The 26,590-nt window shown below is 38.3% G+C and overlaps 1 protein-coding gene across 1 annotated transcript; it reads left to right on the top strand.

Moving 5' to 3' along the window:
* Positions 1-10,946: 10,946 nt before the first annotated feature.
* On the top strand, positions 10,947-11,891 carry LOC125397346 (olfactory receptor 52M1-like). The gene has a single exon (XM_087907706.1). It carries the CDS (start codon positions 10,947-10,949, stop codon positions 11,889-11,891), a length of 945 nt encoding a protein of 314 aa, XP_087763832.1.
* The last annotated feature ends 14,699 nt before the right edge of the window (positions 11,892-26,590 follow it).

Genomic DNA, 26,590 nt, shown 5'->3' on the forward strand with positions numbered 1-26,590 from the left:
TGGGCTAACTGCTAGAATACAATCCAGTTCTACAGTTACTATATAATGGGGAAGGCTTTGACAAGGTCAGGGTCTGCATTTTAAGAAGAAAAGGAGAAAAAGACAAAGTAAACAAAAGAGACTTCAGTGTTTTTACCTTTTATAAATCCTTAAGCCATTCCAATCCTATTTCCCATTCTCAGTGTCTCTGATGGTTATGGCCAGTTAATTAAATTATCTACTCTCTCTCTCCCCACCAAGTCCTTCATTTCTGCAGAATCATTCAAATCCCTTTAGATGTGAATGAGATTCTGAAGACTTCATCCTGATAGAACACATGAACACAAATTAAAACCACTCTTCTTAACCTAATACTTTCCAAAGACATGCTATTGACAGGTCTAACACCACCATTTATCTAGATGACCCCTGCAGAGACTTAAATTGAATTGTTATGCTGTTAAATATGATGATTTCATGCTCAGTGCTAGAACATCTTTAGAGAAATCAGCCCAATCTGGGCAGGCACAGGTTTCATTCTCCCCCAACTATTCTCTGCTGTGTAATTGATGTCATAATCTTGCTCTTCAAACAATAGACTCCAAACATGATTTGATTTTGAACTGTAAGTCTTGGTTTTTTCTTTAAAAAAAATTCATGCAATCTATTTTGCTTATTTTTTCTCTTCTCCAACTCCTCCCAGAGCCTCCCTACCTCCTTTTCTCTTTCTTTAAAAAATCAACAAAACAAATAAGAAATAATAAGAGAAACAAGACAAAATGTACACACAGAGAGAGAATAAAATAGATAAACATAGTCTGTTTTTTGCTTGTCAACGCACCTGGGCATGGGGTCTGCCTTAGACTGTAGTTGATATAACCAATGACACTACAGTGCATAAAACTGGTTTTCCCTTACTAGCAGGAACCAGTTACAAACAGCGTTTGGGTTAGGGGTGAGACTTTTTATACACCCCCCTATCCCTGCTGGTATTTTGTCTGATGGAAACCTGTGCAGGTCTTGTGAGAGTGTCACAGTCTCTGTAATTTGGATTGCTCCTCTGAAAGTTAATTAAGTAGTAAAATGTACTTAAGTAACATATAATTTTCAAAGCAAACTTTACAACAAAGAGAAAAATACAATATTTAAAGAAAATAGAATTGACTCTTTTTGACATTGAGATGACACTTCTTGGTTAAAAGTGTTTCTTTGGTTCTATACCATATCAGCTTGAATTCTATTATAGTTGAAATGTAGATTCACTTTTTAATGATATATAGTGATTGCTTTTCAGTATATACTATAGTTGTATCCTTTATCAGCTGACACTTTGGCAGGGTTGTGCTGGAAACCAAGGAGATGCTGTATGCAAATCAGGAATTAGTTTACATATCAGACCACACAATTTATTATGAAGAAGCATTTTCAGCTGTAACTAAAAATAAATAAAAGAGGAAAGGAGGTAAGTTCAATATTTAAATGAACACTACAGATAGTAATCACAAAATTATGCTTCTGCTGCATCTGAGCACAACAGAGAAAATGAAAAAAACAGGTCTTTGATTACTGCAGAAATTAAAAGTAAAGAGGACATACAGCATCCTAATAACAAACACTCATGAATGGGCCTTTCCCAAAGTAATAATGGGCAGCTGTACTGTGAGAATTATCAATTTCATCTCACCGACATCCAGTGACTGCTAAGCATTGATATATTAATCACATTTTAAATGTTTTTACTAGTGTCAATTTTCACTGATAATTATGATATTCCTGTCAGGAAATATTTCATTCTATTGAGTGTGGATAAAACAGGGCCCAGAGTGGAATACAAAATTCCATCCTGACAAAGACTGAAATCCTTGAGATTTGCTAAGCTACGAATCTTGAAATCTCTGCTAGACTCTGTGGTCACCCCAATATACACATATGGGATGTATCTTCTCTACTCTCTAGCAGCTAGTCCTCCTGTTAGGCTGTAGCAAGACTCGCTTTTCACTGTCCACTTTCTACTGCTTATGATCTATGATTTCAAATTAGTCTTCACAGACTTGCCATCTGTCCCTAGGATTAGTTCACAAACTGCAGTTCCTTATTTGTTCAATTTAAAAGTATCTCTTTGACTCCTATAAGCAGCAAATCCATTAACAAAGACCAAGAGCAACATCAGTTTGGGCATCTTCTACAAGCCTTGTCAGTTTGAAAAACTCGAGACTAATTGGAAGTTTTTAGCACAAGAATGAATATCTATGATATTTTGTTCATAAACATGTCCTTAACTGAATAGTAATAATAATAATAATAATAATAATAACAAACTTACTTTATAACAGCTTCTTAGACTTTTACCTTCTACTTCTGATAAATATCTAAACTATTTCACTTCTCAACTTCTCAACCATGTATTTCCATTTTCATTCAGCTAAATAGTTCCCTGATTCTCATACTAGGTGGAAAAATTCTTCTTATTGTGAGTGGCCGTTCAACTCAGTAAACAAGTGGGATTAATATATAAATCTTCCTACAGTCCTAGGAGACATGAGGCCCCAAGACAAATACAAGAGAGGCTGTGGCTACCTCAGTGTCAACATTTTCTTTCATGCCACTTTCCAAAGGCCTTTGTCCACTACTTCCAGACAGAAATACTTTGCTGTCTCTTAGGAGTGAACTTTGGAATTTTCAGTATGCCTCAGTATCTGGAAGAAACTTTATCATGCTGCATAAAATCAAATATTTGCCTGCATCCAGAAGATGTAAGGATACTAGAGAAATTTTTGCTCTAATGGAACACCATGACCAAAACAACTTGGGAAGGAAAAACAACTCTGTTCATCACTTAAGGAAAGCAGAACAGGCTCTCAAACAGGGCAGGAACCGGGAGACAGGAGTTGGAACAGAGGCTATGGAGAAGTGCTACTTACTGGACTGGCCTTCCTAGCTTACTCAGTCTGCTCTCTTGTTGATCCTAGGACCACCCACAATAATCCCAGCCTTCTCATATCAATCACTGTTTTTAAAAATACATTACAGGCTTTCTTGCAGCCAGATCTTTTGGATGTGTTTTGTTGTTGTTGTTGTTGTTGTTGTTTTGTTTTGTTTTTAACTGAGGCTGAGGTTCCCTCTTCTTAGATAACTTTTTTTCCTTTTTTTATTACTTAAAAAAAAAATACCAAACCAAATTCCCAGTCCCTCCCAGTCCCCTTCCTCTCCCACCACAGACCCTCCTCCACCCCTCCAACCATAATGGAACGCCATGCATCCCACCCTGTGGAAAGTCGAAGGCCCTCCCTTTTATGTCTAGGATGAGCAAGGTTTACATCCAAAGAGAACAGAATCCCATGAAGCCGGTATATGCAAGTAGAGACACATCTCAGTGTCACTATCAATGGCTCCTCAGTCTGCCCCAGGTGTCAACCTTCTTCAGAGGGGCTTGGTTGTTTCCATGCTCATTCACTCCCAGTCCAGTTGGAGTTGGTGAGCTCCCATTAGCTCAAGCAAACTGTCTCAGTAGATGACCCTTTCATGGTCTTGAATTCCTTGCTCATACTCTCACTCCCTCCACTCTTCAACTTCATCTTGGGAGCTCAGTCCAGTGCTCCGACATGGGTCATTGCCTCTGTTTCCCATCTATTGTTGGACGAAGGTTCTATGGTGATGTTTAAGATAATCATGAGTCTGCTTGTGCCAAGTTGACATAAAACTAGCCAGCACATAGAGTAAGTTCTCTATGTATTGTCAACAATATTGATTTCTTTTTTTTATTTTTTCCATTCAAAAATTTACACTTCCTCCCCTCCTCCCATTCCCCTCCCACTCCCCCACTCCTCCCTCCTCCCTCCCCATCCGTCCTTAAGAGAGGGCAGGGAACCCTGCTCTGTGGGAAGTTCAAGGCCCTACTCACTACATCCACGACTAAGAAGGTATGCATCCAAATAGACTAGGGTCCCAAAAAGCCAGTACATGCAGTAGAAACAAGTCCCAGTGCCTTTATCAATGGCTTCTCAGTCAGCCCCCATTGTCAGCCACATTCGGAGAGTTTGGTTTGATCACATGCTCATTCAGTCCTGGTCCAGCTAGATTTGGTGAGCTGTCTCAGTGGGTGGACCAGCCCCTCACTGTCCAGACTTCCTTGTTCATATTCTCCCTCCTTCTGCTCTTCAACTGAACCTTGGAAGCTCAGTTCGTTGCTCTGATGAGGTCTCTGTCTTTATCTCCATCTGTAGCCGGATGATGATTCTTTGGTGATATTTGAGATAATCATCAGTGTGATAGTGGGGCAAGGGCAGCTCAGGCACCCTCTCCTCTGCTGCCCAAGGACCTAGCTGGGAATATCCCCATGGACACCTGGGATCCCCTCTAGAGCCAAGTCTCTTTCCAACCCTAAAATGGGTCCCTTAATGTAGGTATCTTCTTCCCTACTCCTATATCCACCCTTCCTCCATCTCCTTTCTCCCACTCCCCCAAGCTCTCTCTAATCTTTCCTTTCTCCCTTCTCTCTCCCCCTCTCTCCTTCCCCCATACCCACCCCTATCCCCACACCCATGCTCCCAACTTTTGCCCGGCCATCTTGTTTCCATCCAATTTCCAGGAGGATCTATAAATGCTTTTCTTTGAGTTCACCTTGTTATTTGGCTTCTCTAGGCTTGTGAACTATAGGCTTAATGTCCTTTGTCTATGGCTAGAGTCTACTAATGAATGAGTAAATACCATATTCATCTTTTTGGGTCTGGGTTATCTCACTCAGTAAAGCGTTTTCTATTTCCATTCATTTGCATGCAAAATTTAAGATGCCATTGTTTTTTACCGCTGAGTAGTACTCTAATGTGTATATATTCCATACTTTTTTTATCCATTCTTCCATTGAGGGGCATCTAGATTGTTTCCAGGTTCTGGCTATTACAAATAATGCTGCTACAAACATAGTTGAACAAATGCTTTTGTAGTATGATTGGGCATCTCTTGGGTATATTCCCAAGAGTGGAATTGCTGGGTCCTGAGGTAGATTGATCCCCAGCTGAGAAACCGCCACACTGATTTCAAAAGTGGTAGCACAGGTTTGCATTCCCACCAACAATGGATGAGTGTTCCCCTCACTCCACATCCTCTCCAGCATAGGATATCATTGATGTTTTTGATTTTAGCCATTCTGACAGGTGTAAGATGGTATCTCAGAGTTGTTTTGATTTGCATTTCCCTGATCGCTAAGGAGGTTGGGCATAACCTTAAGTGTCTTTTGGCTTTTTGAACTTCTTCAGTTGAGAATTCTCTGTTCAGATCAGTACCCCATTTTTTAATTGGGTTAATTAGCATTTTAAAGTCTAGTTTCTTGAGTTCTTTATATATTTTGGAGATCAGATCTTTGTCTGATGCAGGGTTGGTGAAGATCTTCTCCCATTCAGTAGGATGCCTTTTGTCTTAATGACAAGAAGCTTTACAGAAGCTTCTCAGTTTCAAGAGGTCCCAATTATTCATTGTTGCTCTTAGTGCAGCAGGAGCAGGGGGTGCCGTGCACTCCCTTCTGGGGGACCTTTGGCCTGGTGGGCAGACATTCACCCCTCTGGGTGGAAAGCCTCAGTGCAGGAGCAGGAACTGTTCCTGGGCCAAGGACCTTGCAGACAATAGGACAGGCTTGGGGGAGGCAGGGTCGTGTGGAAAAAAAGAAGCCCCTGAAGCAGGAGCTGGAAGGTCCCTGTGCTCTGTTCTTGGACTTACGCCCTGGTATGGCACACCAGTCTGGATTGATCTCCTCAGCACAGGAACAGGGAGTCCTGGTAATCCAAGGATCCCCCGCCCCCCCCCCCCCCCCCCCGCAAACAAAAGGGCAAACTTGTGGGGAGGGCTGGGTCCTGTGGAACAAAGAAGCCCCTGCAGCAGGAGCTGGAGGTGCCCTGCACTCCCTTCTGGGAGACCTTCGGTCCAGACAGGTAGACACTCACCCCTCCCAATATTGATTTCTTAATGCATGCTGGCTGATTGCATAAACCACCACTATTGACGGATACACTACTGACCGACAGCCTTGACGAATACACTACTGACAACTGATAAAAACTCTCATCAGTTTTTCTTGTTGTTTTTCTTTTTTTTATTTTTTTGCCCACTTTTTCTCCAGTTTTATAGAAAATAGGTTTTTTTTCTTATGTAATATGTCCCAATTACAGATTCCCCTCTCTCTACTCCTCCCACTTCCTCCCCCACCTCTCCTCCCATCTGAAGCATCCTCTTTCTGTCTCTCATTTAGAAAATAATCAAACTTCTAAGGGTTGATAAAATATAATAAGATAAAACAAAAACTAACACATCAAAGTTAGACAAGACAAACAGGATGAAACTTGTCCAAGAAAAGGCTCACGAAACAGAGATCCTTTTATTATTGACACACTCACTATGGCTGACCATCACAGTGAACACCACAGCTGACCATAACAGCTGCTTATTAGTGGCTGCTATCACTCAGCAATACAATGAACACTACAGTTGACCACTATGGCTGACCATCATGATGGCCATCATAGTTAAGCTTAACAGGAGCAATCAACCACAACTGACCAACTAAATACAGAAAACGTATTTCTTATATTTTTTGCTTTGGGGTTCTGTTTTTTCACTGCTGCCCTAGGAAACCAGAAGTAATCTGAATTTGACTTTGAAAAATAACTATAGAATCAACTTTGATCCAACTTCTGACATTTACATAAATTCTTTCTTGTACATATATTACAAATTGTGGGGGAAATGTCTTCCTGCTACACTTGGATTAAAATTTGGGTTTTTAAATGGGTAGGATGATCATAAATGACATGGATTGTTCTACTTAGTCTTCTGTGTAATTTTTTTCTCTTTCCTTACTGTGTCTTATCCTTTCATCTTTCTCAAGAGTTAATAAGATTTTCTCCCATAGGCACTGCTCATTTAGTTTGTAATCATATTCCCTGCAGTATTCTCTCTCAATGTGTTAACAGATAATTCAACATATCATTAAATTCTAAACTGAAACTTTTTCTCATTCCAGGGGCTTTGCTGGCCATCTTTCTGTAGCTTGCCCTACTTAACATCAGCTTCTAGCACATCAAGTGTTGTTTTGACTTCCAGTGTAAGATGCTGTATTATAGGCATCCTCTATACATGAGAATATTCAGAGTGGAGAGGGAAAGAGAGAGGATAGGAAGACTATGTGATAGCATACCCAAAATGCTCAGAAGGCAGAAAGGTTATGAAGAAAAAAGTAAGAACTACCTCCAAAACCCTGATAGGTGGTGGGGAAGCATGAGAGAATTAAAAATTACATCAGGTGGCTCAATAATAACTGACGGTCCATCCAAGTTCACAATTTCACAAAATGTAAAATCTAGTGTGTATTGTAGTCATAGGCGGTGGAGGGAGATTAAACTGGGAAACATCTAACTTCCATAGTAAATGGGGTTGCTAGTCAGGTAGCTAGGAGGAAATGTCATAAATGGTTTTATCCTACTGTGGATCTTAAACACAACAATTACAACCTGTCAGGCAAGAAATATCACCTGGTGCAATAATGGCACAACTATTCTGAGTCTACCAAATGTTGTTCTTACCATATTAGACCTCCCAGTTATGAGCCTTTCTAATATGGTAAGAACAACAATGCCAGAAATTCTGCTTTGAAACAATCCCTGTTAAAAAAAAAAGCAGCCTCTTGTCCTTGTCCTTTAGTATTACTATAGAAGGTACACCTGACTCTCTTCCCACATCTTCTCCCGTTAGTCACCCTTTTCCCTGAGTTTTGCTTCTAGTTCTTGACATCAGTACTTTCTTAAACAGTGACTTTCTGTCTTTAATCTCAAAATACATAGAATATACATGACATAGAAAAAGAAACAGGAAGAACACTAACATAGAGCAAACAAGAAGACAATACAAAGTTTTACACTGTCAAATGTCACAGCAACCAAGTGTGATCTAGGAATAAGGTAGTGATGTGAAGATGGGCAATACGGACCAGGTTGAGCAGCACCTGCTTATCATTTGGGATATTGTTAGTTACAACCGACAGAACTAAGTGCTTTATAAAAGAAAGTCTGCAGTTGAGCTCTGACAAATATACTCTTTTTTAATTTGAGTAATTCAACAATTGCATGGAGTATATTTGAAGCCAGACCTGTCTGGATTCAGATCCTGACATCACCATTTTTGACTGTTAAAATCCAACATGTGTTGCACTCTATCCATAGTTCTTCTTCCTTGTTTTACAAAGGATTACTTAAGATTAAGAGACAAAAAAGTTAAGAGAGAAGACTTTTACACATCTACCTACAGCCTTAAAGATAAGCTCTCAAAGGGTAAATACAACATTTTATTTGCTACTGTTTTTTGTTGTTGTTGTCTTGATATATTCAAAAGTATTTCAAACATCAAAATATCCAGAAGATATCTGGAAAATGTCTTCATTAATTATCTTTGAAAGACATTCATAATAATTATTCTTCCTAAAATTCATTTAGTTCTGGTTCTTTCAGAAAATTACCCTGGTCCCAGTGGACCATTAATTGCTCTTTAAGTAACACACTTAATCAGATGAAACCCAGAATGAATTGTAAGTCATGCTGATGTAAGCTGAACGAGCTTTGAATCTGTTTCTTACAGAAGGAGGTTCTCTGGAGAGCTGTCATTAACATGGTTAAATAAGAACAGAGATGGGGAGGAAAGCTACAGTTGCGTTTGCATGGATAGAATGATGCAATCCTCAAAATGGTAATGTTGATTCTTTGAAGAACCTTGTTAAAGTTAAGGATAAATACCATAGATACATGCTAAAAAGATTAGTTTTTTGTAAATACAGTAAATTAGCTATTTGCTAGCTAACTATGCTGATTAACAACCCAGGTAAGAATTATAATAGCATTTGGGCAGCTTCACCAGGACAGCTCATGGTAACAGACAGTTTATGCAGAGAATAACTAGTTTTGGCCTCTTCAACATTAAAAAATGATCTATCATATCAAGGCCTGTCATTAAAGAAGTGCCCTTTGTTGAGAGGGTCAGTTAGCAATAACTAGCAGGAAACAACGTTTCAAAATGACCCAAACCGCTAGATTCTCTTAGTTACCTTAATTGTCTTTTCAAAAAGTAAATCAACAACTTTTTAATGTCTTCACCATAAGGACATTTTGGATGTTTGTGATTGTTAATATGATTGCATTGATTTCACTTCCCACTTCATACATTTATCAAATATTGTGGGTATTCACATACATAATAAATTTATACACTTATATGTCAGTTTGGAAATGTTAAATTAGTAAATAAATGTTTTTAAATATGTTTTTAGTATTGGGTCTGGTAGCATACTTCTGCAATCCTAGCACTTGGGATGTAGAGGCAGGAGGATCAAGAATTCAAAACCTCTTAAGTTTTTTGTAGAGAATTTGAAGGCATCTTAGGTTGCATAAGACTCTGTCCTGAAAAACAAGTGTGTAGAGATGAGAAAGAGTAAAATGCAAGCAATGAATTCCAGACTAACACTGTTGGGCCATAAAGAACTATCCTGAACTGCAGTTTAGAAAAAAAAGTGTTCACTTGCATCTCCCTTTTCAGCACTTCACCTACGCCAGCCTGACATCTGTTATGAAGCCTGGAAGAGAAAACTCAGAGTATGTTTTAATAGGCATTGCAACATTTTGTGCTACATAAATTTGAATTTAATATGTGACAAGAAAAGTTAAGTTTAACACAATGAAAGCAAATGGACTCTATACACAAAGGTAGAGCTGAATTCTATGGTTCAGACCAAGATTCTCAGCTCCTATTCAGTACCTGCATGATGAAAATTAGAATTTACTTTGCATGGTCGTTCCAGCAAAGTATTAGCATAGGCGAGCATTCTAAGGTGATCTTTTTCCATTTTAGAAAAATCTAGGCATTATTCTCTTTCCTCGATTTGTCTGAAAATGGTAACAGATATCACACATACGTACAAACATCAAGAGAAGTATATACGATTACTATTTTATGCCAACTATGTTAAGTATAATAGAATAAAGACTGGACATAAAGGAATAAGTTGAAACAGAAACTACGGTTCTTGAAATTAAAGTGTAAAATAATGGAGCATAGGAACTGAAAATTATACTTAAGAAAACAGAGAATGAGTTTGTAAACTCTTGCTAATTTTCAAATTTTAGAAAATATGGCTTGCAGAAAACCCTTCACATTTGAAGGTAGAAAATGTTTCTTGGGAATAAATTCTGTGACAGTATTGTCAAATAACAATCCAATGCACAGATTGGGGAACACAAATCCTAAATTTTAAAGAGCACACACACACAAACACGAACGAGAGAGAGACAGAGAGGGAGAGTGACGAAGATTGAAGTATGATATTAAGAAGGAAAAATATACATATAAAATCAAACTTATTCCATTTGTAAACCAGATGTTTCTGAGAATTAAAATGAATTATGAATATAAAATATGATTGGAATTTGTTTTATCGTATATTGTCAAATAAGTTTAATATTTCTTACAATTATGAGATTCTTCACTTGATTTGTAATAAATTTTGGTATCAGGGTGCATGGTTTTACCAAGTGTCACTAAGGATTCATTTTTCACTCATTCCAGTGGTTGTCAACTTTTCTAATATGACAAAACTTTCATATAGATCTTTATACAGTGGTGACCCCCCCAACCATAGATATTTTTTCTTGCTTGTTTATAACTGTAATATTACTACTTTCATGAAACATAATGTAAATATCTGCGTTTTCTGTGGTTTTAAGCAATCCCTGTGAAAGGATGTTTCACCCCAAGGGGACATGACCCACAGGTTGATAACCCACGGCTCTCATTAAAGTTTCAGTAGTCTTGTACTGTGAACCTTTAGGATACACTTCTCATTCATTTTTGCTTGCTTGTTTGTTTTGTAACAGCCTTAGCAAAACATGGAGACTTTACGAGGAGTACTTCATCCACAAGCACTGGGCAGCGCCACCATGGAGCCAGCTAACAAGTCCCAACTCTCTCCAAGCACCTTCTGGCTGATGGGCATCCCGGGTCTGGAACACCTCCATGTCTGGATTGGGATTCCCTTCTGCTCCATGTACATAGTGGCTGTGATGGGAAACGTGACAATCCTGGCTGTGGTGAGAGCAGAACGCAGCCTCCACGAGCCCATGTTCATCTTCCTGTGCATGCTGTCAGTCACTGACCTGGTCCTCTCCACATCTACACTGCCACGCATGCTCTGTCTCTTCTGGATGGGAGATCATGACATTGCCTTTGATGCGTGCCTTGCCCAAATGTTCTTCATCCACAGCTTCACTGCCATGGAGTCTGGCTTCTTCCTGGCCATGGCCATTGACCGCTATGTGGCCATCTGTGATCCACTGCGCCATGCCACAATTCTCACCCACAGTCGCATCGCCCAAATGGGAGTAGCTGTGGCGCTGCGGGGAGTAGGCTTCTTCTCTCCTCACCCTATTCTGCTCAAGCAGCTGCCCTACTGCAGAACTCGAATCATTGCACACACCTACTGTGAGTTCATGGCTGTGGTGAAGCTGGCGTGTGTGGACACAGGAGCCACCAAGCGCTATAGCCTCAGCGTGGCCTCTGTCATTGGCTCCTGTGATGGCTTCTTCATTGCCCTCTCTTATGTTCTGATCCTCCGTGCGGTCTTTCGCCTCCCATCTCGAGAAGCAAGTCTGAAAGCCTTAGGCACCTGTGGGTCCCATGTCTGTGTAATCCTTGTTTTCTATTCCACGGCTGTCTTTACATTCCTGACCCACCGCTTTGGCCACAATGTGGCCCCCCGAGTTCATATCTTCATTGCCAATATGTACCTTCTGGTACCACCCTTTCTTAACCCCATTGTCTATGGCATTAGGACAAAGAAAATTAGAGAGTATGTTCTTAGTTTTCTGAGAATAAAAGTTTCCTGATGTTTGAAGTTGTCTTCAGAGAGATTATAAGAAGAAAATATGCAAATAATTCAAATTTCTTCATAACTGCCATCTTTGTATTTTCTCATGGAAATCAGATATTATTTATCTTATGTTGGGAAAAATCTCTTCACATATTATTAATGTGTGAATTCTAATAAAACTAGCAACTATAATTTTTTGTGGCCATCTATCTGCCTCTCAGGTGCTGTACTACAAACCTGATGAGCAGTGAACGCACCTCTTAATGCCTTGCATTTATCAAAGTGTGATGTAATGGAAAAAAGCTTATCTAAAAATGAATGATTCATGAATGACATAAACACACACAGGGCGAGGTGCCTTGTCCTCTTTTAGGATTGGAGGGGGAAGAGGTAGGAGGGTGTGGTGAGAGAGTGAGAATTTGGACTGGCATTTTTGTAAAGTAATAAAATAATAGTAAAAATAAAAAATAAAAAACTTAATTAAAAGAGAACCCATTGTTACTTTGAATTATTAGATCCACCTCTCTGGGTCATGACTCATTTTAAAACTGGCATTTTAAGAGAAAGAATAACAAGAAAGATTGAATTACATGAAAATGACCTTGGTAGTGAAACACTATAAGCCCTTACCAAGCTTTATAATGAATGACAATGAAAATGTCACTTGAAGACTGTAGTCTAGCAAAATGGGAGTTCTGGCTTCAAATTCTGAAAGGTCTGTCTCACAGAAAAATGAACAGATTGGTTCTGCAGAAGTGGAGGGAAAGATAAGCCATGTGCAAACTGGAAAAGGAATGAGACTCCATCTCAACCAGGAAGAACTGCCCAACATGCTCACCTAGAGGTGAAATGGCCCAGTTCAGGGATGTGGTTCCAACACCATTGAGGCAGCTGAAGGTGGAGAAAGAGATGGAAGAAATGGTTTCGGAAGCCTTGGGGAGCTTAACCTAAACCAAATGTTGTTATATTCCTTCCAAATTCTTGGTAAAACGTCTGGCGGTACAAATGTAGTCTAAGGTGAGTTACTTACGCTCTTAGCCCACAGCAGAGCTGACAGTGCCTCTCAGACTGCAGCCAATGTGTACCACAGATCTGATAAATCTGATGATAGAATGGTCCTATCCACCCCCACTCCATGTGTGTGTGCACACGCGTGTTTCATTTCTCACCTTCCAGTCACCCTGCACTGAGTCAGCCCTTCACACGCTGTGAGCAATACATTTTCAATCACACTCATTTGCTATTCACTCCCATCCCTTCTTGGTAGGAGACTGATATTATTTTCCACACCTTGAAATCAAATACAACCTCAAACACTTGAAGAAATTTTTACAAGGTCACTGAAAATTAAATGAAGACCCAGGGACCTAACGTGATGTTTAATTTCCTGAGTCAAACAGCTCCTGCTGCTCCTCAGAAGGATTGGCTGACAGGCTCAGGAACATGTGTGCTGGTGGCTTTAGTTCTGCTCTCTGGTTTGTCATTTTGAACAAGCAAAACAATCACTGCATTTTTATAATTTTTAAAAAGGAAGGAAGAAACAGAATGAGGACCATAAATCTTTGACAGGATGCTTATTTTGTAGCATGACACCTGGGTTATAATTTACTTTTTGTTTATTCTACACAGTTCTAAAGTCTTAAGATTTCACTAAAAAGAATTTTAATAAATCCACATGAAAAATAAATAAATAAATAAATAAAAATCTTAAAACAAGCCCATGAGTAACATATAATTGAAAAACTAATAACCACTGTCAATATGCTCTGAAGAGGCGTTGTAAATGATCTAGTAGTGTCTGAATACAAGGAATATTGCATGCACTCACAGAAATAGGCACAGCAATTTCTCAATCAGAAAGTGTGGAAGAGTTCAAAACTATAGCCATTAAGTCCACCTTATCTAAACTCCATATTTCTGATAGAATATTTTCTCCCCACTAACTTGTGATTAGTAACTTGTGGATGTAGACATTATCAGAGTATTTATCTAGCATGCACAAAACCCAGGGATTATTCTGTAATACTACATAAAGCAGTTGTTGTGAAAATATTACAATAACTTGTATTCACTACTGAATTTTTATATTTACTAACAATCTGTCTATTTATAATAGTGTTCAATGCTTCTGTAACTTCCTTCCTCACACCACATATTTTTATACCCAGAGACCTGTCAAGAGCAATGGACTTGATTCTTTTTTTTTTCTTTTTCTTTCTTTCTTTTTACTTTCTAGACAGGGTTTCTCTGTGGCTTTGGAGCCTGTCCTGGATCTAGCTCTTGTAGACCAGACTGTTGTACTCACAGAGATCTGCCTGTCTCTGCCTCCCAAATGCTGGTATTAAAGTCATGTGCCACCACCACCTGGTGATTCTTTTGATATTATTAGATGTAAAGGCTTTTCCTTAAATAAGATGTACATAACAGTGTGTAAAGCACACTTTACATTTTTGGATGACTATTCTATCAGAAATATTGAAAATCAAGTAGCAAATTAGAATGCAAATATATTTATGGAAAATATAGTCATTTACTACTCCTCAAAAATAGTAATTCCTACCTTCCTTTCTTAGTCAATAAAGAAAATAAAATGTTTCAGAAATAGTCAATAAAGTCAAAGTTAATTTCACTAATTTGATGTTGTATTTATACAAATTTATAATTTGTAAATATTATTTACTCCTTTCTCTGGTCATTCTTTGTTTTCTCTTTAATATAGAAGCTTCTTTAAAGTACATATTTGTGATTATTTACTTTAATAAATACAGTTGTCCAGTGTTTAGCTATCACCAAAACTGCTTCAATGATCCTTATTTTAACTACATACCTAGCGCTTCCTCTACCTAGTAAAATTAGATTTTAGATACATAAATGAATGATAGGTAGGTAGATAATAGGTAAACATGTGAGAAAGATATAGGAGTGTGTGTAAGCAAGGCTTAGTAAATCTCCATTCTCCAGTTTCTCTTAGTTTCCTCGACATTTCTGTGTGCTGTTTTCTAGCCATGAAGCCTCAACCTGACTCCAAGCCACAGGGTTCTCCTTATCTTTTATGTCTTTGCTCAAAATTTTCCTCCTTTCCACATATTTCTTATGCAGAAAAAACTAGGGGTTCTTAGATATTTTAATGTTTAATATTAAGATAATATCTAACATTTAAGATATTAATCAGCCTGACTACAGGCCAAAGCCAGTTTGGGCACCCTCTCCTCTATTGTTTAGGGAATTAGCTGGGGGTCATCTTTGTGAATTTCTGGAAATTTCTCTAATACAAGGTCTCTTGCAAGCCCAATAATGACTCCCTCAAACAAATTACCTCTTTCCTTGCTCTCATCACTGTTTTTCCTCCATCACAACTATCCTGTTTCCTCAAGTTCTCCTCTCCCTTCCTCTTCTCCCCTGAACTCCCCCTTTTGCCATTCCTATTTCTCCCCTACTTATAGTTGCTTGGGTAAACGAGTATTGATACCTGGTAAATAAAATTATACATCATTATTTCCAGTCATAATAAAATTTCAACTGCTGAAATTTAATAAAAATCAATTCATTTCATTCTATAATGATAGCATTGTCATTTTAATATATTTCATAATTTCCATAGATGAGTTTATTGTAAATCTGGTTGATTTGTTGTAAGATTGATGGTGTGATAAATGAAATGATTCAAATCTTTTTGAGAAGACGGAGGCCAGTATGTGACTCAGGGATAAAAGGTGCTGGCCACCAACCCTGATGTACTGAGTCTGATTTCCCCAAACTAGGTTGTCCAAGTTGTCCTCTGACTCCATATATGTTCCATGTTATATGTGAGCACACACACACAAACACACATACATAAATGCACACACAAAAATAAGTAATATACAATTCATTAAAAATTACTCTACATTTTAAAAATATTCAGAATCATTAAAATTTAGAAAATGAATATAAACAATGGACTTTAAAATGGTTTACAAATAACAATTTAAAAATAACTATAAAGCAGGTGGGAAACAATAAAAATAAAACTGAGTTTCAGAGGCGTATCACTAGAATATTCTTTTTACTAAAGGGAATATGTCAAAATTTTCTGAAATGTTTTAAGAAAAAATATTTTATTATATGACTTTGATGTTCTCTTTCTAAACTCTTCTAATAATGTTTCAGACTTTTCATTTTGTTAACAGATATGCAAAAAATCCTTTGTTTCTTTTTCCTTTGAGACTTTAATGTAATAATATCATTTCTTCCTCTCTTTTCCTCAATCTAAACCTCCCCATATACTCTCCTTTTTCTCTTTTAAATTGGTCTATTTAAAGTTAACACGTAGTTATATATCAAAGACTAGTAAGACTTGAAGGAAATGTCAGTCAAGGAATGTATAATGAGTTTAGGATCTATTGTAGTGTGTGGAGACCACTTTAACCACTGATCAATCCCAGTTGTACCGTGTATACATCTTTCAAAACAACATGCCACTCATAAAAACATGTAAAAATTTAAATTTCAGTATTTAAGAACAGTATAAAATTTAAAAATGTATTCTACCCTTGTGTATAAACAGAAAAATAGTTCTTCTCATCTTCTCAGCAGGGAAAACAATGTCTTATGGTTGTGAATTTTAAACATTTATACGTTTTCTTTTTCTCAAACTTACAGGATATTCAGGGATATGTATTAAGCATTTTGTCTACAAATCAATTAACCCAAACAACTGGATTAAATTTTATCTACTGGGTCATGCATAGTACTTGCTCATGTGGCATTTAAAGCAGTAGTTACAGGAAATTTAATCATTAGATATTATTAATACTGCCCCTAATATATTGCTGATATTTCAAGTTGGAAAATGCATTTGATTTTAATTTGTTCTTGGGGTGAAGCACATTGTGTTGTATATATATAAAATCTGCTTGTTAATGGGCAGATGGGTGTGAAGACTGTACACTATTCCACAGAAGAATGCAGCAAAAGGTTTCCATCATTCCATTGTCCAGTATTACCATTCTTCATCCCAGAATCTTTTTCTTGAAATGGGAGCCATGCACACATGGCTATCAGTGCCTTTCTGCCTCATTTACCTTGGTGTTCTCTTGGGGGAATTTCTCTATTCTCTTAATGGTCAGAACAGAGTTCAACCTGCATAAGCCCATGTGTTCCTTCCTTTCTTTGCTCTCTTGACTGACATGACCCTCTCTACAACTGTCATGCTTAACATCCCTCAGCAATTTTTGGTTCCATGACAGAGAGATCTATTTGAAGTTGTCCTGATACAAATCTTTATTACTTACTCACTCTGCAGCATTGCCTCAGGGTTTATCTTGGTCATGGCCTTGGACTGCTATGTGGCTATCTGCAATCTCCTAAGAATTGCTGCTATCGTGACCCACACAGTCATCCAGAACTTGGGGATAGTTATTCTCTTCTGTGGGATGTTCCTTTTCTCTCCTCACCAGTCTTGCTGTCATATTTCACACTGTGTTCCATCTTCCATCCAAAGCAGCTCAGCTGAAGACCTTGATTACATGAGGATCCCACGTTTGTGATATCTTAGTAGCCTATGCACCAGCTTTTTTCTTCTTCAATATGGACAGGTTTGGTCATAATGTGGCCCCTCACATTCATATATTTGAGGTAATATTTATGTCCTTGTTCCTACCTTGGCAAATCAAATGATCTATGGCATTAGAACTAAGAGAATCAGAGAATGGTTCCCCCAAATTTTGAAATCTAAAAAAAAAGGATTAAATAATCCACTGTTCTCTTAATGGTTTATAAGGGTTTATGAAAACAAATTAAATAACAGCAATATAAGATCTTTCACTAGAGGCATGAATCCAAACCTTTACCTAATATTTCTCTGACTGCATGATCCTATTTGCTCATACATTTGATACTGCAAGCCTATCCTGCTGTCACACATAAATGTCTTATTATTTCACCTTAGAATTTCGGATGCATTGTCACTGGCTCAGTAACTGACATTGCCTGAAAAGTATTATTCCATTTTTGTTTATATACGTATATATGTGTGTGTAATCTGCAGAGTTAATATCATGTTATATATATATATATATATATATATATATATACATATATATTATATAATGTAGCATTGGCAGTTTGTAACCTTAACAATTGAGATTTTGATATGAAAATATTTTCTGAATATACCTTCTAAAAACCTTGCTGGAATTCTTGAAATGTAATCTGCTTCTCTGGATATTTTATTAAAGAAGATAAATAACACATAAAAAATTTCCCCAAGGGTTTATTAATATCCTAAATGATTCTTTTCTTGTTCTCTCTTTATTGTTCTAGTGAAGTTTCTAAAGCTATAGACTTCTCTTGGATTCATTGATGATCTTACACTCTCTGTTCCTAAATGCTCTAACTCTACATCAAGAAATAAAGAAAAACCTTTTTCTTCGTAATTCTCGTTGATGTTTACAAGCTTAGTTCTCTGTATTCTGATATTTTCTTGACTAGTAGTAGTTATGTACATATATGTAAAATTTTCAAAAATGACCATGCAGTCAGCTGCCTTGCGCACTGGGCCTGGGCTGTAGGCGCATCCCGGCAGGAGGCAGTTCCTGTGTCTTAAAGGCCTCCCTGAGAACAGGTGGGCCCATGTCAGCTCAGCGACATTCTTGACCAGCAAGGGGCCCTGACTCTAGCAGAGGGCCATCAGAGGGGTGAGTTTGCTTCTGGCCCACGGCAGGGGCCCAGCGAGGAGGAGCTCGGACTTTCCCCAACCCCATAGACTCCCAGGTCACCCTGCAGTGCTAGTTTCACCCTGCTAAGTTCTCCCACCTGCCATCCCAGCTTCCATCCGGGTACAAATTCCTATATTTCTCCCTTCCCCCTGGGGCCATAAAATTTCCCCAGTTCAGCTGCCTTGCACACTGGGCCTGGGCTGTAGGCACATCCCGGAAAGAGGGAGTGCCTGTGCTTCAATAGCCTGCCCGAGGAAAGGTGGGCATTCTGTCAGTGAAGTCCCTGCCCAACAAGGGAACCTGACCCGCTACCAGAAGTTCCAATAGAGAGCATTTGAAGGAAGAGATGGGCAGACGCCAAGGCAAGACCTCATCCAACAATCTGAAAAACAACATGAAAACAACAGATCCCAACGACCCTACAATAGGACTTGAACACCTTAACCCTGAAGAAGTGGAAAAAAGTGCCATTATGAAAGAAATAGAGTCCCTTAAATAGGATATGAATAACTCCCTTAAAGAATTAGATGAGAAGTATAACAAAAAGTTTGAAGGAATGAGTATAGAAATGGATGAGAAATATAACAAAAAGTTTGAAGAACAAAGTAAATCCATGAATGATACCCTGAGAAACCAAGAAAAAAAATCAAACAGGTAAAGGAAACAGTTCAAGAATTGAAAACTGAAATGGAGACAATGAAGAAAACACAAACAGAGAACCGGCTGGATATGGAAAACCTAGGTAAACGAACAGAGACTACAGAATCAAGCATAACCAATAGAATACAAGAGATAGAAGAACGAATCTCAGATTCTGAAGAAACCATAGAGAAAATAAATGCTCTGGTCAAAGAAAATGGCAAATCCAACAAATTCTGTTCACAAAACATTCAGGAAATCTGGGACACAATAAAAAAACCAAATCTAAGAATGATAGGGATTGAAGAAGGAGAAGAACTGCAGATCAAAGGACCAGAAAATATATTCAACAAAATTATAGAAGAAAACTTTCCCAATCTAAAGAACGATATTCCTATGAAGGTTCAAGAAGCATACAGAACACCGAATAGACTGGATCAAAAAGAAACATCCCCTCGCCATATAATAATCAAAACACAAAACATACAGATTAAAGAAAGAATATTAAGAGCTGCAAAGGAAAAAGGTCAAGTGACTTATAAAGGTAAACCTATCAGGCTTACACCGGACTTCTCTATGGAAACCATGAAAGCCAGAAGATCCTGGATAGAGGTACTGCAGAAACTAGGAGATCATGGATACAAACCCAGACTACTATACCCAGCCAAGCTATCATTCACTATCAATGGAGAAAACAAAATATTTCAGGATAAAAATAAATTTAAACAATTCGTAGCCACAAATCCAGCCTTACAGAAAGTAATAGAAGGAAAATTGCAACCCAAGAAATCCAGCATTGCCATCACTGCCTACAATAACCCAGACATTTAGCAACCCTTCACAACCAGAACTCAAAGAAGAGAAACACACAAACTCTACTACACACACACACAAAAAAAAATAATAACCGGAATCAACAATCACTGGTCATTAATATCACTTAATATTAATGGACTCAACTCACCTATAAAAAGGCATAAACTAAGAGATTGGATACGAAAACAGGATCCAACATTCTGCTGTTTACAATAAACACACCTCAACCACAAAGATAGACATCTACTCAGAGTAAAGGGTTGGGAAAAGGTTTTCCAAGCAAACGGACCTAAGAAACAAGCGGGTGTGGCCATTCTAATATCTAACAAAATTGACTTCAAACTAAAATCAATCAGAAGAGATGGAGATGGACATTTCATACTCATAACAGGAACAATTCATCATGAGGAAGTCTCAATCCTGAATATCTATGCCCCTAATATAAAAGCACCCACTTGTGTAAAAGAAAAACTTTTAGAACTCAAGGCAGTCATCAAACCACACACACTAATAATAGGAGACTTCAACACACCTCTCTCACCAATGGACAGGTCAATCAAACAGAAACCTAACAGAGAAATAAGAGAATTACTAGAGGTAATGAATCAAATGGACTTAACAGATATCTATAGAACATTCCACCCAAAAAGGAAAGAATATACCTTCTTCTCTGCAGCTCATGGAACCTTCTCGAAAATTGACCACATACTCAGTAACAAAGCAAGCTTCCACAGATACAAAAAAATATTAGTAACCACCTGTGTCTTGTCGGATCACCACGGAATAAAGTTAGAATTCAATAACAATTCAAACACCAGAAAGCCTCCAAACGCGTGGAAGTTGAACAGTCAACTACTGAATCATCCCTGGGTCAAGGAAGAAATAAAGAAAGAAATTAAAGTCTTCCTTGAATTTAATGAAAATAAAGACACAACATACTCAAACCTATGGGACACAATGAAAGCAGTGCTAAGAGGAAAGTTCATAGCACTGAGTGCCCAATTAAAGAAAACGGAGAAAGCACATATTGGAGACTTAACAGAACACCTGAAAGCTCTGGAAAAAAAGAAGCAGACTCTCCCAGGAGGAGTAGAAGATTGGAAATAATCAAACTGAGGGTTGAAATCAACAAAATAGAAACACAGGAAACAATCCAAAAAATCAACAAAACAAAAAGTTGGTTCTTGGAGAAAATCAACAAGACTGACAAACCCCTATCCAAATTAATCAAACGGCAGAGAGAGAACACTCAAATTAATAAGATCAGAAATGAAAAGGGGGACATAACAACAGACACAGAGGAAATTCAGAGAATCATTAGATCTTGCTACAAAAGTTTATATGCCACAAAGTTGGAAAATGTACAAGAAACGGATTGGTTTTTAGATAAATACCATTTACCAAAGTTAAATCAAGACCAGGTGAACAATCTAAATAGACCTTTTAGTCGCAAAGAATTAGAAGCTGTTATCAAAAACCTCCCGACCAAAAAAAGCCCAGGGCCAGATGGTTTCAATGCAGAATTCTACCAGAACTTCCAAGAAGAGCTGATACCTATACTCCTTAAGGTATTTCACAATATAGAAACAGAAGAGTCATTGCCAAACTCTTTTTATGAACCTACAGTTACCCTGATACCAAAACCACATAAAGACACAACCAAGAAAGAGAATTACAGGCCAATCTCACTCATGAACATTGACGCAAAAATTCTCAACAAAATTCTGGCAAACCGATTCCAAGAACACGTTAGAAAAATTATCCATTATGATCAAGTAGGCTTCATTCCAGAGATGCAGGGCTGGTTCAATATATGCAAATCTATCAATATAATCCATCATGTAAATAAACTGAATGAAAAAAACCATGTGATCATCTCATTAGATGCTGAAAAAGCATTTGACAAAATCCAACATCCCTTTATGATAAAGGTGTTGGAGAGATTGGGGATACAAGGATCATACCTAAATATAATAAAAGCTATTTACAGCAACCTGACAACTAACATCAAACTGAACGGAGAGAAACTCAAAGCAATTCCATTGAAATCAGGAACAAGACAAGACTGTCCACTCTCCCATACCTCTTCAATATAGTGCTTGAAGTTCTAGCAATAGCAATACAACAACATAAGGGGATCAAGAGAATCAATTTGGAAAGGAAGAAGTTAAACTCTCGTTATTTGCAGACGATATGATAGTATACATGAGCGACCCCAAAAACTCTACCAAAGAACTCCTACAGCTGATAAACACCTTTACTAATGTGGCAGGAAACAAGATCAACTCCAAAAAATCACTTGCCTTCCTATACACAAAGGATAAAGAAGCAGAGAGGGAAATCAGAGAAACTTCACCTTTCACGATAGCCACAAATAGCATAAAATATCTTGGAATAACTCTGACCAAGGAAGTGAAAGACCTATTTGACAAGAACTTTAAGTCTTTGAAGAAAGAAATTGAGGAGGATACCAGAAAATGGAAAGATCTCCCTTGCTCTTGGATTGGGAGGATCAGCATAGTAAAAATGGCAATTCTACCAAGAGCAATCTATAGATTCAATGGAATCCCCATCAAAATCCCATCAAACTTCTTCACAGACCTTAAGAGTATAATAATTAATTTTATATGGCAAAACAAAAAAAAAACAGGGTAGCCAAAACAATCTTATATAATAAAGGAGCTTCTGGAGGTATAACCATCCCTGACTTCAAACTCTATTACACAGCTACAATATTGAAAACAGCTTGGTACTGGCATAAGAACAGAGAAGTCGACCTATGGAATCGAATAGAAGACCCAAATATTAACCCACAAACATATGAACACTTGATTTTCGACAAGGGGGTTAAAGGTATGCAATAGAAGAAGGAAAGCATCTTTAACAAATGGTGCTGGCATAACTGGATGTCAACCTGTAGAAGAATGAAAGTAGATCCATATCTATCACCATGCACAAAACTCAAGACCAAATGGATTAAAGACCTCAACATTAATCTGACCACTTTGAACCAGATAGAAGAGAAAGTGAGAAGTAGTCTACAAGACATAGGCACAGGAGACCACTTCCTAGGTAGAACCCCAGTAGCACAGACAATAAGAGAATCAATGAATAAATGGGACCTACTGAAACTGAGAAGCTTTTGTAAAGCAAAGGATACTGTCACTAAGACAAAAAGGCTACCTTCTGACTGGGAGAAGATCTTCACCAACCCCTCATCAGATAAAGGCCTGATCTCCAAAATATACAAAGATCTCAAGAAACTAGACACTAAAACTCTAATTAACCCAATTAAAAAATGGTGTGCTGATCTGAACAGAGAATTCTCAACAGAAGAACTTCGAATGGCCAAAAGACACTTAAGGTCATGCTCACCATCCTTAGCAATCAGGGAAATGCAAATCAAAACAACTATGAGATACCATTTTACACCGGTCAGATTAGCTAAAGTCCAAAACACCAATGATAGCCTATGCTGGAGAGGATGTGGATAGGGGAACTCTCATCCATTGTTGGTGGGAATGCAAACTTGTGCAACCACTGTGGAAATCAGTGTGGCAGTTTCTCAGGAAACTGGGAGTCAACCTCGCTCAAGACCCAGCAATTCCATTCTTGAGAATATACCCAAGAGATGCCCTATCATACCACAAAAGCATTTGTTCAACTATGTTCATAGCAGCACTATTTGTAATAGCCAGAACCTGGAAACAACCTAGGTGCCCCTCAATAGAAGAATGGTTAAAGAAGGTGTGGAACATATATACATTAGAGTTTTACTCAGCGGTAAAAAACAATGACATCTTGAATTTTGCATGCAAATGGATGGACATAGAAAACGCTTTACTGAGTGAGGTAAGCCAGACCTAAAAAGAGGAATATGGTATGTATTCACTCATAACTGGATTCTAGCCATAATTAAAGGTCTTTGAGCCTACTATTCGTGATCCTAGAGAAGCTAATTAAGAAGGTGAACCTGAACCAAAATCATGTAGTTATCCTCCTGGAGATTGGAAATAGACAAGAGTCCCAGGTAACCTCAGGTGCATGAGGAGGTGGGAGGGTTGTTGGAAGGGGAGAGGGTTAGAGAGAAGGGAATAGGGGAGGAATGGGGAAAGCTCGGCGGACTGGGATGGGGGGGAGGCAGGAAGGATGGATATGGGATCAGGGAAGAATATATCTCAACTAAGGGAGTAATTTTAGGGTTTACAAGAGACTTGATTATAAATCGGATCCCAAGTCCAAGGAGAGATTCCCAGATTGTTCTCTGGACAGAGGAGAGGGTGCCTGAACCGGCCTTGGCCCATAACCATACTGATGAATATTTTGCTTATCACCATAGAATAATTATCGGGCGATGGATGGAGATTGAGACAGAGACCCACATTGGAACACTGGACTTAACTCCCTTGGTTCAAACGAGAAGCAGAAGGAAAGAGAACGTGAGCAAAGAAGGCAAGACCAGAGGGAACCTTCATCCTTCAGCCTATGGATGGCGATACAGACGGAGACCCACACTGGAGCACCGGACTGAGCCCCGCAAGTTCCAAATGAGGAGCAGAAGGAGGAAGAACATGAAAAAGGAAATCAGGACCCAGAGGGGTGCGATCACCCACGGATACAAGGGGACTGATCTAATGAGAGTTCACCAAGGCCAGTTGGACTGGGACTGAACGAGCACGTGATCCAACCAGATTCTCTGAATGTGACCGGATTCTCTGAATGTGGCTGGCCTGGAGTCTTTCTGAAAAGTCATTGACAATGACACTGGGACTTGTTTCCTCTGCATATACTGGATTTTTGGGATCCAGTCTGGTTGGATACTCACCTTCCTGGACCTGGAGGGAGAGGGGAGGAACTTGAACTTCCCACAGGGCAGGAAACCCTGACTGCTCTAGGGGATGGAGAGTGAGGAGGAGAGGGAGTGGGGGGAGTGGGAGGCTGTTGGGAGGAGGGGCGAAAATGGAAACTTTTATAATTTAATAAACTTTGAAAAAAAATGACCATGCAAGTCTATTGATATTTAAGAACATCTTTCAGTTATAACATTTTCCAGAAAGAAAAATAGTCAAAAATGATGGCAATGGAGAAATTATGTAACCACATTATAATCTAATATTTTTTGAAAAAGATTTTTACAGCTTTTTTTAATGGTGTTGCTACTGGAAAATAGACTACACTCCAGTTGAAAGGCACATATCTAAGAGTATATAAATAGCAAAAGCTGAATTGATGAAATTGAAACAAATATATAAAAAGAAGCATGTAAAGTTAGGTAGATAAGTACCTGGGGTGGATCTGGGAGAAGTTGAGAGAGGGCAATGAATGTGACAAAATTTATATGAAATTATCAAGGAACTAATAAAAATGAGAAACAAAAAATTTAGACTCAAATATTGAAGTCAAGATACCTTTAAAATATATATGTTGAATTAGCTTAGTAGCCCAAACACTGAAATGTCTCTCTATATTTAGTTCATTCACAGTCAAAATATTCAAAGAAAACACAGTAATACACACAATCCAGACTCTCTGTGTATTTTCCATCTTTATATGGCTTATTTTTTACTCCTTTAATCTATGCTTGTTTGAAGTCTGTGTTTTTAAAGTCTTTGTTCTATATTTAAAACCATTTACTTCTTTTTACAACTATCCATAATCTTTTTCTTCTCTCTTTCAAACCTACGTACATTTTTTCAATACATTATGACCCATTTAGAGGTTTATTTCTGTCTAAATCTGTCTTTATTTCATACCTATAATCATTTTCTGATCAAGAGTGCTTTTTATTTATATTTTTAAAATGCTCAGTGGACATGGCTAGGATTAACTCCATAACCCTGCCTGCTTGCTCCACCCAGTCCAACATGGTGGAGGTGTGTTTACCACCAACTCTATGAGCCATACTCTTTGCCCCCAGCTCCAGATACTCTGCAGGTCTATGTCTCCATTAAGCAATTTGTATCATGCTGCATGCAGACTCTATTTAAATGCAGGACTTCCTGAAAGAGTCAGAACTATTTGTGCCATCAGCCCCAGCATGAACCAGGAAACCCTTTTCTAAAGAAGCCATGCAGCCTTTGCTGCCAATGCTGAATCAGAAAGACCTCTCTTAAAGGAGCCACAGCTCCCCTGCTTGTAACCAGCAAAGAGAGCCCATCCAAAAAATGTGGCTATCAAGAAGCTGTGCTATGCTCTGTTCTTTTGATTCTAAAATTCCTTCCTAAGCTCTCTCAGTTTTTATGTGGATGTAGGTGCCCCACATTGGGTACCATTTTGTAAATGGAGTCTGCTCATTCATTTCCTGGCCATCCAAACTTAAACTATATTAATTACAGAACTGCTTGGTCTATTAGCTCAGAATTTTTATTGGAAACTCTTACATCTTAAATTAACCCATTTCTATTCAACTGTGTATCGACTCGAGGCTGTGACTTACTAATAAGGGTTGGTGTCTGTCTCCTTCAGTAGTTACATGGCATCTCTCTCACTCTGCCTTTCCCCCCGCTACCTCTGCTTGGAATTTTTACCTTTCTCTATTCTGCCCTCTCATAGGCCCAAGAAG

This window comes from Myodes glareolus, chromosome 7 (genome assembly GCF_982192425.1).
Source record: "Myodes glareolus chromosome 7, mMyoGla1.1, whole genome shotgun sequence".
NCBI classification, from domain to species: domain Eukaryota; kingdom Metazoa; phylum Chordata; class Mammalia; order Rodentia; family Cricetidae; genus Myodes; species Myodes glareolus.

Coding starts and splice junctions, on each gene's coding strand:
- LOC125397346 (XM_087907706.1), top strand. CDS start 10,947: ATGGAGCCAGCTAACAAGTCCCAACTCTCTCCAAGCACCTTCTGGCTG.